The 12,871-nt window shown below is 57.6% G+C and overlaps 1 protein-coding gene across 5 annotated transcripts in view; it reads right to left on the reverse strand.

The window, feature by feature from the left end:
* The window catches only part of LOC101670087 (collectin-11), a 69,348-nt gene that overhangs the window by 14,172 nt on the left and 42,305 nt on the right, over window positions 1-12,871 (reverse strand). For all 5 annotated transcript variants that reach the window (XM_045084920.1, XM_013052881.2, XM_045084919.1 and 2 more), the window contains 5 exons: window positions 6,664-6,758; window positions 4,532-4,582; window positions 2,804-2,891; window positions 1,582-1,707; window positions 334-413 (listed from right to left, as the gene is read on the reverse strand). In XM_045084920.1, coding sequence (XP_044940855.1) covers window positions 334-413; window positions 1,582-1,707; window positions 2,804-2,891; window positions 4,532-4,582; window positions 6,664-6,758 — 440 coding nt within the window. The remainder of the gene's footprint in view (window positions 1-333; window positions 414-1,581; window positions 1,708-2,803; window positions 2,892-4,531; window positions 4,583-6,663; window positions 6,759-12,871) is intronic.

Below are 12,871 nucleotides of genomic sequence, written 5' to 3' on the forward strand. Positions count from 1 at the left end.
CCCCTGCTGTGTTCCCTCTCTCGCTGTGTCTCTCTGTCAAATAAATACATAATTTTAAAAAAATAAATATGTAAGCTATTACTATGGATTTCCGTATTTATCTCATCAGAAAAGCCACCAGCGGACGAGCCCGGGGAAGCAGAGCGCCCTGAGACCCACTACTGCAGACCTCGCCCAGGCCACGTCTTTCCCTTGCACAGGGGTAGCACGAACCCCTGCAGAAGCACCTGCAAAGTCCCGCTGGGCCAGTAGATGAAGGCAGGTGCGCCAGGCTGAATGCCGTGGCTGGAGCGCGGAGCCCGTCCCTCGCCGCCCAGCCCCACCCAGGCGCACCTTGGCAACCGCCTCAAACTCCTCCGGCGTGGCCGCGGCTTCCGTCCTGACGCCTCTCTGTGGGATTTCTGGTTGTTTATCTAAAGGTAGATTGACCAGTAGGGTTAGGGTTCGTGCTCGGAATCAAAGAGAATACACTCTCCTAGTGGGCTGTACGTTCATTTTCATTTTGCCAAATAACCCCAAAGATGACACTTCTCAACTCAGAGCACCAGATGACCACAGTAACGGACACAAGATGAAGTTCCTCGCTATTTAAAACACTAAGTGACTTCAAGACGTCCTGCAAGGCGCCTGGGGGACACTTGCTTGTCAGAACAGTACGTGCCACTTCCAAGTCCAATGGCAACAAACGTATCATGACTAGAGGGTTTAGAGGTTGGATCACTGGAAATTCCGGAGCATCGCCAGGTCAGTTCCCGAAGCAGGACTCCCCCCATGGCATCTTGGAGTTGACATTGGGGTGATATCTCAGACAATGGCTGGGCTTGGGGAAGGTACCTCACTGTTTGTCCTTAGTCATTTCCTGCCTCCAGAGTAGCATCCCTCTAGCATCCCCTAACTTCTCAGGATCCCCCCCCAGTCCTCGGGAGCACGGCCTGTCCTTCCACAGAGCCTCGTACAGGGCTGTGGACGCTGGGCTCTCAGCATCAATTTGCCAGCAGACATGATTTATCGTCCCTAAATACAGGTATATACACACACATAAAGGTACCCGTTTCTAAAAGGACCAGCTGCAGATTGTGCCAATTGAAGGACCACCAACCCAGGCCTAACTTGCAGAGCCTGTCCGATTCATGCGGTCCAGCACCGCACACAGCAGCAGGGACCCTCTCCGAAAACCCCGTGCCTATGGCATCATTACGCACCCTGGGAGAGCCAAAAGGACGCTGGTGCCCCCCACCACCTCCGTCCACAGCGGGCCCAGACCGGCTCCACACTGTCCGGTGTCCTAGTCCCTGCCACCCTCCCTTGCAACCTGCTCCCCAGACCTCCCGGTGCCAGCCAGGCGCGCCTCTGCAAGGGGCCGGAAGAGGCTGGGGGTAACAACCCCCATCTCTGGTCGAGCTAAAAACCAGAACTCATAGAACCCTGCGTTGGGAATCCAAGTTCTACAGCTCAGTGGCAGTCAAGTGGCCTTGGACAAGTCGCTGGACCTGTGTGGGTGGGCGGTGCACAGCAGGGGCTGCCCCGGATGACCCCACCTGCCCCCTGTGCCCATCTGGGGGCCGGTGGTTCCCAGGGCACCTTCTTCCAAGTTGGCTGCTTGAATCGATATCCGAGGAGCATAATCGCCCATGAGGTAGGAAATGTCCACGTCAAAGCCCCGGATAATCCCTTGTATCCCCAGCTTGATGATGCACCAGTCGTGACCTGCGCGACAGAAACAAGGGCGGCCCGGTCAGGTGAAACGTGTGCTCCAGCAGAGCTGAAGACCAGCAACAGCAGCCCCTCCTCCCACCACAGAAAAGTGCACACGGGGGAGGCTCCGCTGTGACCAAAACGTCTCCTGTAACATGGCCAAGTGTGGCCGCCGTGCCCCGCAAGAACCCGTGCTCCAGACTCGGCAGGACATACATAGGCCATGGAACCAGGGAGACCCGGTTCTGGTTCCAAAGTGAAAACTGGCCTCTCTGAACCCCGTTTCTACAACAGCGAATCTGAGATGAGATCAACCATCCAGAAAGGTCAAGTGTGAGTAGACCCCGCCCAGGCCTTCAGGGTGGACCTGGGCCTCCTGGAAACGGCACGCTTACCGTTACCGGGGGACTTCCTGTGCCCCGAGTCCCCGGCTTAGACTTAGCTGAAGTCTCAAAGTCTCCACGGCACCCGTCACCAGGTAATTCCTGGTTACTCACAGTCCCATGCAGACCCGCCTTTAAATGCCCAGACTCGCTGGAATCTGGTCACGTCGGGAGCACCTTAGAAGCACCCAGCATCTCTGCAACACTTGAGACAGACCCAGAAGAATCAGTTATTAGCCTCGTGCTGGGTCTGTTTGCTTTTATAAGCATTTCTTCAACTTTAAAAGGAGTATTTTGATTGGGCCTGATAAGTAGTGCTGAAGAGAAGTAGGTCCTTGGGTGACAGGAGGTGTGTGCCGTGGCAGAGGGACCTGTGTCTGATCCCAGCTCTTCTCCTGAGGGACGGGACCGGGGCTGAGGGAGTGAGGCTGCTTCCACGGCAGCCTCGTGGGCACAAGAGCAGCTGCCCCGAGGAACGGGGCTGAAGGCCCACCTCAGAAGCTCCCCGCCTGCTCCCCACAGCCTCGCCGACACTCGTGCACGCCCTCTTCCCGCTGCAGGGGCACAGGGGACCCCTTCCTGCATCGTCAGAGCTGGGGTTCAGGAGGGACCCCTCAGATACAGAGCGTTCCAAGGGCCCGCGACAAAGCCGAGCCGAGACGTGCACTGGCTTTCGGACCCGTGTTTAAGCCTCGCCGCAGTGAAAGACAGAGACGTCGCGTTACCTGGAGTCCTCCTCCTCCTGGTCTGCCATCCATCCAGCCGCGTCCCAGACTCGGCGTGCTCGTGTGCTCCGAAGCCTGGGCGGTCCGTCTGAAGCAGAGACGCAGCAGGCCACCGTCAACGCCCGCGGGAGGGCCGGGCTTCCCGCGCGAGCATTCCCGCCCCAGGGGGACAGGAGGGATTGTCACAGGTAAAAGCCAAGCGACCTAAACGCGTGTCAGCACAGGGAAGGGTTCCGGTGGGGTGAGGGACCCGGTGGTGGGCAGCGGGAGGCCGCCAGGCCGCGGTCCCTGGGCACGGGCAGGGCACGCACACTTCCGCGAGACCTGTCCCGTGACGTCAGGTGCTTTATCAGAGCATGTCTACAAATTCAAAACCGAACAGCAGTACCCCTTCCTCCAGGCGGACTTTATGTGTATTTATAACAGTGAAAAGTGCTCGGAGACGATGTTGGTCTCACGGCAGCGCTAATTCTGCACAGCGAGGCGCGGGGCTTCAGCTTCACCGCAATTTTTTTCTCAGGAAGGAGACTGTGCTGATGCGCACACGTGTGTTCTACAGCTATGCTGCACACACCCGTGTGCAGACACGCACGCGCGTATCAAAGACGCACACACGCAAGTGTCATGGAGGAGAAGAGGCCCCGCTCTGCGTCTCGTCCCCTGCGGAGCCCGGCACGTCACCGACAACCACACCTCACCACGTGGCGTGCGTCTTGTCGACTGCTTTGTGTCCGTGCGACATCCAGGAACTCCGTCGTGGGCGTCTAGAGCTCCAGCTCCTTCTCCTCAGGGCCACAGGTCACCCACATCTGGACGCTCGTATCACGGGCTCTTTAACCAGGTCCCCATGGATGGGCATTCCCGTGGGTCCCCCCTGCCCCAGACAACACTGGAATGGCTGTTTTCTACATATCTCTGCCTATTTATGCAAGTAGTACCAATCTGAGGGACAGCTAGGTCAAGGCGTGCGTGCATTCATGTCTCCTCTAGACAGACATGGTAAAACGCTAAAGCTGCGTGACCTAGAACAAGTAAATCAACATCTCCGTTCTTCATTTCAGCATCATTTTCTCTGAGGAGTACTTTCACAGAGAGCCCCTGCCTTTAACGTGCTCTAGACCAGGCTAGCTCCTGCCCAGGAGAGTGACCTTGTCACCAGACCGACCAGAAGGCCAGCGACACGCAGAGCACAGCACCCTGGCCACAGCCAAGACTCCGGCTGCTGTCACATGCGGTGTGCGTGCGTGTGAACTCTGTGCACACCTGTGCTTATCCGCCCACTCGCAAGAATTCACCCCCCACAGCCAGTATAACAAGGTCACGGGATTCTAGCCAAGCCTCCATTTCTTCCCCTTATTGGTCAGTATTTGCTGGGGGTTTTGTCCATCTTTTAGTAAGCATGTCCTACACTTTTCAATTTCCTACAATTTCCAGACATTCGAGAGGCGTGCCAGCACAGGTCACAGATTGCGAACTGCACGTTCGACAGAGGACAATATACAAGGATCTCGGTAATTTCCCCGCAGAGCAACGCAGTCCCAAACCGCTTTGTCAGGTGCAGTCCGTCTCCAGTGTGTCTGAGCCTGAGCCGGAGCTGGTCTCTCCAGGCTTCTGCTGTTCGAACTGCTCATTCCTGGTACACGTTACAGGACTCCCATCCCCAGTACTCCGGTGGATTCTAACCACTCAGATCACTCTGTGCCCACACTTCATGCCAATTTATGATACCTTTATGAGGTTTTCCGCAGGAGCAAAAAAGTCATCTGTTGCGAATAAAATCTAGACAAAGAAAGAAGATAAAATAACCATAAATTAAAAACCATTTTATTTCATGCCCTGGTGAAACATTATTGGACACAGTAAAAAGACATGTGCCGCTGCCAGGGGGAGAGAAACAGCAGGTAATTAACCCAGGATGCTTGTAAAGGTCCAGACCTCGTCGCCCGCCTCCATCCTTCCTCCAAGCTGGTGTCCACTCTCTCCCGGTCGGACGAGGAGGCGCTAACGTCTTACGCTTGGTGAGAAAACCCACCAGCTCTTCTTTTCAAGAACGGGGGACACTGGGCTTTGTGACTGTCTCACTGGCAGAGCAGTGGCCCAGGACACGCCACAACCCCCCCGCCCCCGTGGTTTGCCGGCTCACTGAAGGACATCCTGATGGAAGGTTGGCCGATCATTTCTCAACCCCAGCAGGACATGTTGGAGAGTGAGGGCACTGCTGCTAATTGCACCAGGAAAACGGGTATAAAATGGATTTTCTGAACAAAACAGGCTGCTGTCATCCCTACCTCACCCAGGACCAGGGACGGCTGCTCTCGGTCGGCACAGGTTCCCGGGCAGCGGTCGCCGGGGGAGAAGGGACATCTGCCCCTGCCTTGGCGAGGCTGCTCCTCACGGACCCCACAACGGCCCCTGGGTGATACCATCAGACCAGCCCACCTTTCCTGCCAATACCGGGCTGTTGCCCACCAGGTGTAGGGACCCGAGCTGGTAGGGGGCACCGAGCTTTTGGTTTAATTCAGTGTAATTAGCCTATCATTGGTTTAGGGTGTGTTGTTTAGGAGACATTATCTTGTGTGCTACTGGCTTGCAAATTATTATTAGAAATTACAGTTTCCACAGAGAACCCATGTTAAATAAATGACCGTGTCCGTCTCTGAGCACAGCTCGCCTCCAATGAAAGGCCTGGTCTCTGACCCCCGCCCAGAACCTCAGAGGCAGGGGAAGACCTGGCAGTTTCGCAGTTGCTGGCTGTTTGGGACGCAAAGTGGAGGGGAGTCCCTGCAGTGCCGGGGTGGACCTGCCCGGAGCATGTGTCAGGGCAAAGCACAGGCGGGTGGACGCTAGAGCCCCTCGCCTGTCCAGATCCTTCACCGGCTCCTTGGCAGAAGCCCTCTGCGGGCACACGGGGCCTTTCCGACCTCCTGAGGCTCCTGCTCCCCAGCACCAGCTGACGACTTCCAGAAACACGAAACCAAGGAGCACGCAGTGCTTCCCCTGCCCAGCGTCCCCGTCTGCCTGGTGTCCCAACGGAAACCGCCCCTCACCCCTTTGCCGCGCTGGCTCCCTCTCCCGCTTGAAGCCTCCTTGGAGCAACACTCACCTGGACGGGCTTCCCCATCGCTTCCCGCTCCCTCGGGCTGCCCCCGGCCAGCGGAGATGCACTCCCCCGGCCCCTGCCCTTGCCTTGACTCCCAGGTCTGTCTCCTTTTTTTTTTTTTTATTTTTTTATTTCTTTCCAGTGTTCCAGAATTCATTATTTATGCAGCACACCCAGGGCTCCATGCAGTCCGTGCCCTCCACGATACCCACCACCAGGCCCTCCCGTCTGCCCCACCTTCCCTCCAAACCCCTCAGCTTGTTCCTCAGAGTCCACAGTCTCTCATGGTCCGTCTCCCCGTCTGGTTCCCCCAACCCCCTTCTCCTCTCCATCTCCCCATGTCCCCCGTGATATTCCTTGTGCTCGAGTAAGCGAAACCATACGGTAACGGACTCTCTCTGCTCGCCTAGTTCGCTTGAGGGCGCGCCCCTCGCGTGTGCACGGCCCACGGCCCGCGCCGCGCCCCTTGCTGGAGCTACCAAGGTGGCAGGGTACGCCTGCGCTCGCGGGCGGGGACCACGGATCAGCACCGAGAACACACGCAGGACAGAGAGCCCTTCGCACGGACGCAAAATGTCTCTTTGTTCTAAGCTTAAAACCATGCTGCCTTTGCCAGAATCGTCACCAGTTTTTAAAAGATTATTTGGCATTTTTGAGTCTGATTCTTGCCGTTCTAAGCAGGTTCTCTGCAGAGGGGGCGTTGGTGCTCAGCGGGTGGGTACACGGACCCCTCGTTCGTCCACGACACCCCCCCACTTACCTTTCCTCCTACAGACTCACACGCCATGTCCGCAAGCTGGGTGAAGTCTGGACCCCTGGCCAGTTTGCCCTCCCGGGGAGAGTCAGCCATGCCTCCTGGCAACGAGAAAGGGGGCTCAGTCAGCCTGGGTGAGGGGGCGGCAGGACGCAGGGCGCGCGAGCCAGTGAGGCCCTCCCCCGGGGGATGGGGCACGTGCCTGCCCACCAAGGGTCCCTACAAGTGACTTTGCAATTAGAGCCTGCTTTCCCTCTGAAGCACATAACAAAACTTAGAAAGGAATAATTAACATAACTTAACATAACATAACTTAGAAAGGGATAATTTGCTTTCAAAGTGTGTAGTTAGATCCATTCAAAAAACATTTACTTGAGCAATTAGGAGGCAGGCCCTGGATAGAAATGGGGTGCAGAGGCGAATGCCTGCCCTGCCTGCAGGGGAAACCGACGCCCCCAGACACCCATACAGAGCAGTGTCCTGGAACCTTCCGAGACTAAGGCACAGAGGTCACTCCACCCAAGGGGATGCAGGGCCCTTTGCTACATCACGAGTGGGGCTAACATTACTCAATCCAACGCACACTTACTTTGAAATTGAGAACACAGAGATTTGGAGAAGGGCAGAGGTGTGGACGGGGGAGTCGGGGCTGGCCTGGCAGTCGCCCCTCTCCTACGCCAGTGGATGCCCGCCTTGTTCCTACTGTTCTTCCGCCCCTCATGTGGTGAAAGGAGAAAGCCCCACAAAAACTAGTGTCTCAGTAAGATCCGCTCACGACAGAAGAAACGGAAATGGTCGATGGACATGAGAAGTCAACTCTCTCCCGAAATCACGGGACGATGATGATTCAGACAATGGCAGCTTTCCTTATGACACTTGTGGACACTTTTTGTAGCAATCGCACCCCAGGACCTGCTCTCGGCAGTGGGAGCTGGAGCGACGTCTGCGCTGATGAGCTCCTGCAGCTCGGGAAGCACCGGCGGCTCCCTGCGGTTGCCCTCACAGGCCTCCCTGAGCTGCTCACGCCGGGGGCCCCTGGCTCCGCCGAGTACCGCCCCACGTACCCCGGTGGCCTCACACCGTCTCCTGGCTTCTAACGGCACTCCCATGACGACTGTCCCCAAATGCATATCGCCCTCCTGGATTTCCACCTGCCCACTCCGCCTGTCTCCCGGATGTGTGACCGCGTCCCCGGGCCAGCGCGCCTCCCACAGGGCTCTCATCTCCCGCCTCCCCTGGACGCCCCCGTCCTCCAGCTGCTCACGCAATCTCAGGATCACCTCCCCTGTGTCTCCTCTTCCCCTTAGACCTCGAATCCTACTTATCCCAACATCACGTCGGCCCAGAAGTTGGATCCAGAACCCGGAAACGGCAGAACATGGCCTTTCCTTCCGCATCACCCCAGCAGGAGGCAGTGCGTAAAGGCGCGGATGAAAAAGGCTGGCCGTGGCCCGAGGGCTGCTGTCGCGGGTGACGGCACACGCACGACGGGCCCGAGAAGCCTCCTCTCCTTCTGAACACACAGAAATCTTCCCCGGTGAAATTATACGCGTTATATGCCTTATCCACACAGAGAGAGAATGGGGCGCGGGGGGCATCGTCATCTCTCTCCTGGATCACTCGCTCACCCCAGCTGGTCCCTGCGAACTCCCCTCCCTCTGGTCCCCGGGGCCACCCCTCCCTCGCGGCAGCCGCCGTCGCCCCCAGCAGGACACCAGCGCCACCTTTCTCAAACTAGAGGGCCCCTGTCAAACGGCTGGCGGGTGTGGCTCGCCTTCCAGCCAGAGTAAGAGCCGGTGTCCCTCAAGGTCCACAGGGCGCGACCCCCCCCCCCCGACTCGCCCGTCCCAGCCCCGGGTATGTCCCGCCCCCTCTGCCGGAAGGTTCTTCCTGGGGTTCTGCACAGGCGCCCTCACCTCCCTTCAAGCCTGATCACCTTCTCAGTGAGCCTGACGCCCCATTCACAGCAACAGTCCCACTCTCCAGCACCTCCCACACCCCGAACCCATCTACCTCTGTTTCCACAGCAGACACACATACTGTGTAATTTGCTTGTCATTGTCTCGTCCGTCTCCCCCAGTGAGACGTGAGCCCCATGAGCACAGTGATCTCCGTCTGGTCCACGGACACTGCCCTGGGGCTTGGAACACGGCCCGGCACGTGCGAGATGCTTAGTAAATATTTCCTCCATACATGAGTGAATGAATAATGTTTTCTAACTCATTCCGTGTTTTAAAATACTGCTTCCCTCACTGGACTAAAATCTTCCTGAGGATGAAAAGGTGCCGGAGAAATCTGCTGACGTTGATCATGAGTTTTCAGTAAAGTCATACACAGTGCGTGGGGTTTCTCTCTTTTAATCCGCAGAATGCTGAGATGCCGGTATTGCTGGCATCTTACAAATGAAGAAACGCGCCTTTGAGAGGCCAAGTGAAGTGTACAGACCACACATCTGGGAAGGGTGCCACAGTTCCAACCCAGATGCGCCTAACTTTGTTCGACATATGAAAGCCCTTAGCACAGTGCTGGCCTACGGGGACAACACAGACGGCGAGTGAGGCCGTTCTGCAATCGTGTGCACCGTCCTGTGACGTTCAGGCCCTGGGCCAAGGCGGGGATTACACCTGCTCCTCAGGGGCTGACAGCCGCGGGCAGGACACGGACACGACAGCGGGCAGTGCTGGTGATCAAGATGGCAGTGACGCCCTTCTAGCACGCCGGGACCTCGGGGGCCCGGGGGCTCCCACTGGGAATGGACTCCTGAGCCAGGACTCGAGGAGGAGGAGGGGCAGGGGAGACACGCAGGGAGGGGAGGCTGCGGGACCCACGAGCTAGAGGACAACATCTGTCCGCACCTGCCCCATCCAACCTAGAAGCTACTGGCCATGTGTGGCCATCTCATACATCTAATGATGTAATTATACAATTTCATTATAATTAAATAAATCTAATAAAATGAACAGTGCCGTTTTCCCTCGGACTAGCCACGTTTTGAGGGCTCGGGAGCACACGTGGCTTCCATGCTCAGTGGACTCGGGAGCACACGTGGCTTCCACGCCGTGGAGTACACGCAGAACAGTCCGTCACAGAAAGCTCTACTCGACTGTGCGGGGACGTGCCGGGCTTCCTCTCCACCGCCACGCACGGAGGCCGGACCACGAGTCAGATACGCGCCCCGCACAGCCTGCGTCTAAGGCTCCTGCGTGGACCTCACTCTGCCACGGCCGGGGCAGCTCGTCAAAGCCGAGACGTGGCAGGTTTGTTCTGTCCCGGCTCAGGCTCGGCCGGGCTCTCCAGCGGCCCCACCTGGGCTCAGGACCTCCGAGCTGGGGGCCAGCCCGCCCAGTGCCAGGTCCACACCTGTGGGCCACGTGGGCTTTCCCCCGACGGCAGCGCAGTAACCGTCCCGTGTCCCCGACAAGATCACACGGAGCCCAGCCAGCCATGGATGCTGGACAAAGCCTTCTCGCATATTTAATTTTCTTGAATAATCCCGTGACATCTGATTTACCTGGTCATTCTTTTGAAAAGTCCCCATTTTCTCCCTGGCAGTTGCGGCGAGCTCCATATGCAACAGGACGGAGCTCGCTAACATTCCGCCAAAGCCAACAGCTTAAGGCCCCTCTCCCAGCTACCCAGCTGGACAGAAAACGCCGGGTGTTCTGGCAACACGGGGCAGGTGCCTTGCGGGTCTTGTCATCCTGCCTCCCTCCTCGCCAGAGCAGCGGGAAGGGGCATTCTTTTCACGCCTGCTGTAGTCCATCTTTTTCTTCACTGTGCCTTGGGTGACCTCCACCAAGAAGTGCACGCAGCCGCCATGGACCAGAGGCTGCAGATGCGCGGGGAAAGAGCCAGACAGACGAGCATTTTCCACATTTCTCAAAGGGATCAGTGCTCCCACCCCCAAATCCTGACCCTCAGATTTAGGCAGTCACTTCAGCACTTCCTTAAAACACAAAACAAAACAAACAAAAAACCCTGCTCCCTTCTGCAAATGAATGTTTCCATTTTGCAAATAAATAAACTCGCAGCTCTCAAGAAAGCACCAACTTCAGGGTCAGGGTCGCAGTGCCCTCTATGGTGCAGGCAGCGAGGCAGGGCCTTCCCAGCCCCAGTGTCTGTGGCGCAGGCGGCCCCAGGGGAACCCGCAGGGGGAGGCCATACAGCCTGCTCCTCAAACTGGATGAACACGCTTTCCTGAAGCCCCTTAGTGTGCAGGAGCATTTGTTGAAGAGCCCCGCAAACCAGCTGGAGATTTTCAACGCCAATGTTTGCTTTTCCAAGTGAAACCCGGCGTTCGGACCCATCTGTTTTCGGTTTGTGAATTCGGTTTGGGGCAGAGGTTTCCCCCGGGCTCCTGCCTTGGCCTTCCCACCGCCCCCATGTCCCGGCGCTTCCCCCCAGCCTGCACGCTCGCCCCGAGCTGGGGCGCCAGCGGAGGCGGCATGGCTGCCTCGGGACACCGTCGCGCAGACACCAACATTCTCTTGCTGAAGCTCCTCTTGTGGCCACGAGCCGGCGGCCACGAGCTTCGCATGTGTTTCTCTGAGATAACGCAGAAACCAGCCCTCCCCGCACACAGCAGACGCGCCACCAGAGATAAATGGGCAAGGAGCCCAAAGCCCGGGACTGGTTCGTAGAAACAGCAGAGAGGGGAGGGCGCAGGTGAAGTTCAGCACGAGGTTCTCTCCTGCTGCTCACACCCTCCCCGACCGTACCAGAGGTCAGGCCTACAAGTAGCAGAGACCGTCCCTACCAGGCCCTGGGTGTGCAGAAGGCGTAACACTGGCCGGGTATTTTACGGTTGTGCTAAGATGGGGACCATTTGCCACACATCGTATGCAACTTCAGGTCCAATGAAATATAAAACTCAGCTTCTTGGTCGCACCGGCCGCATTTTATGGGCTCAGGAGCCAGGTGTGCCTGGGAGCTTCTGCACAGAGCAGCCCAGAAGAGCGATTTCCATTGCTGGAGAAGCTTCTAGCAACGGTCCCCACTGTAGGGAGCACCATTGTCTTAATATCCCTTTTTATTAATTTAGACACAACGTTCCGTGATCTTAGAGCTCTTTGGCGGCCTCTTGTCAGTGCCGGAACATGCTGACCCAGGCCAGCCCGTCTCTTTGGCTCCCTCATGCCTGACCCCGTGACAAGGGACTTCACACAGCAAGGGGGATCTTGCAGGCGGGATTGTGTTCACAGATCCCGGGGCCCACGGACAAGGGCCGCTCCGCACCCTCGAGCAAGCAGGAGAGAAAACGGAGTCATCGGATCCTTGAGGGCAGAGGCTGTGGCACCATCAGCTGTGCCCATTTTAAGGGACACACAGAGGTGCACCTGGGACACTCACTAGAGCCACCGGGGACCCCAAGCCAACCCTGCTGTCTGGGAGCATCCAGCCCGACCCGGCAAAGGCCCGCCTGACCCGTCTCGGGCCATCCTGGCCTCCCCGCGGCGGAACACCGACAGCACCCACTGGTCACCTGGAGGCCTGTCCACCAAGCTGGCGCCTCCACTAAAGGTCTGGGTCTGGTTGCAGTTGGGTCCTGCCACGCTTTCCCTAAAATAAGTGTAACAGCATGAGACGGGCGTCCGGAAGACAAGGGGCATCTTGGGTCCCAACCCTGCCTCTTCGCCTGCTTTCCTGCCTCACACCTGTTCTCCTGCCTTCCTCACGCCAGCTGGGGCGTTACTTGTGATCACACCCATTGCAGAGATGCCCAGAGAGGCCGGGCGCTTGGCCAGTGTCACACGGCAATGAAAGGGGCGGGGACGGGTTTCCAGGGGCCTGGGGAGGAAGCCACAGACCCACCCCTTCGTTAACGATGAAGAAAACAGCACTGTCTTCACTGTCTCCCCAGGAGCTGCATAATTCCTTATGTGTGTTCTCCAGACACTCTGGAAGGCCAGGATAGGGTAAGTTTCTCCACCCCAGGATACACATGTGAGGAAGAAAACAGAACGACCCCACAAGCCAGCTCTCACACTCCTGCAGATTCATGGGAGACCACAGACGCACCCGTCCAAAGGGACGAGTTCTCGGGTTTACAGCCGCATCCTCTATGACAGCCGAGATAAGGAGCAGCCCGGTGTCCGCCGACTCACGCACGGAGAAAGGAGATGTGCTGTAGGCACACAGTGGACTGTCACTGAGCCATCAGGAAGAATGAAATCTTGCCACTTGTAAGGACACGGATGGAGCCGGAGAGTACTCC

This window comes from Mustela putorius, unplaced genomic scaffold (assembly GCF_011764305.1).
Source record: "Mustela putorius furo isolate JIRA1106 unplaced genomic scaffold, ASM1176430v1.1 tig00000813_pilon_pilon_pilon, whole genome shotgun sequence".
NCBI lineage: Eukaryota > Metazoa > Chordata > Mammalia > Carnivora > Mustelidae > Mustela > Mustela putorius.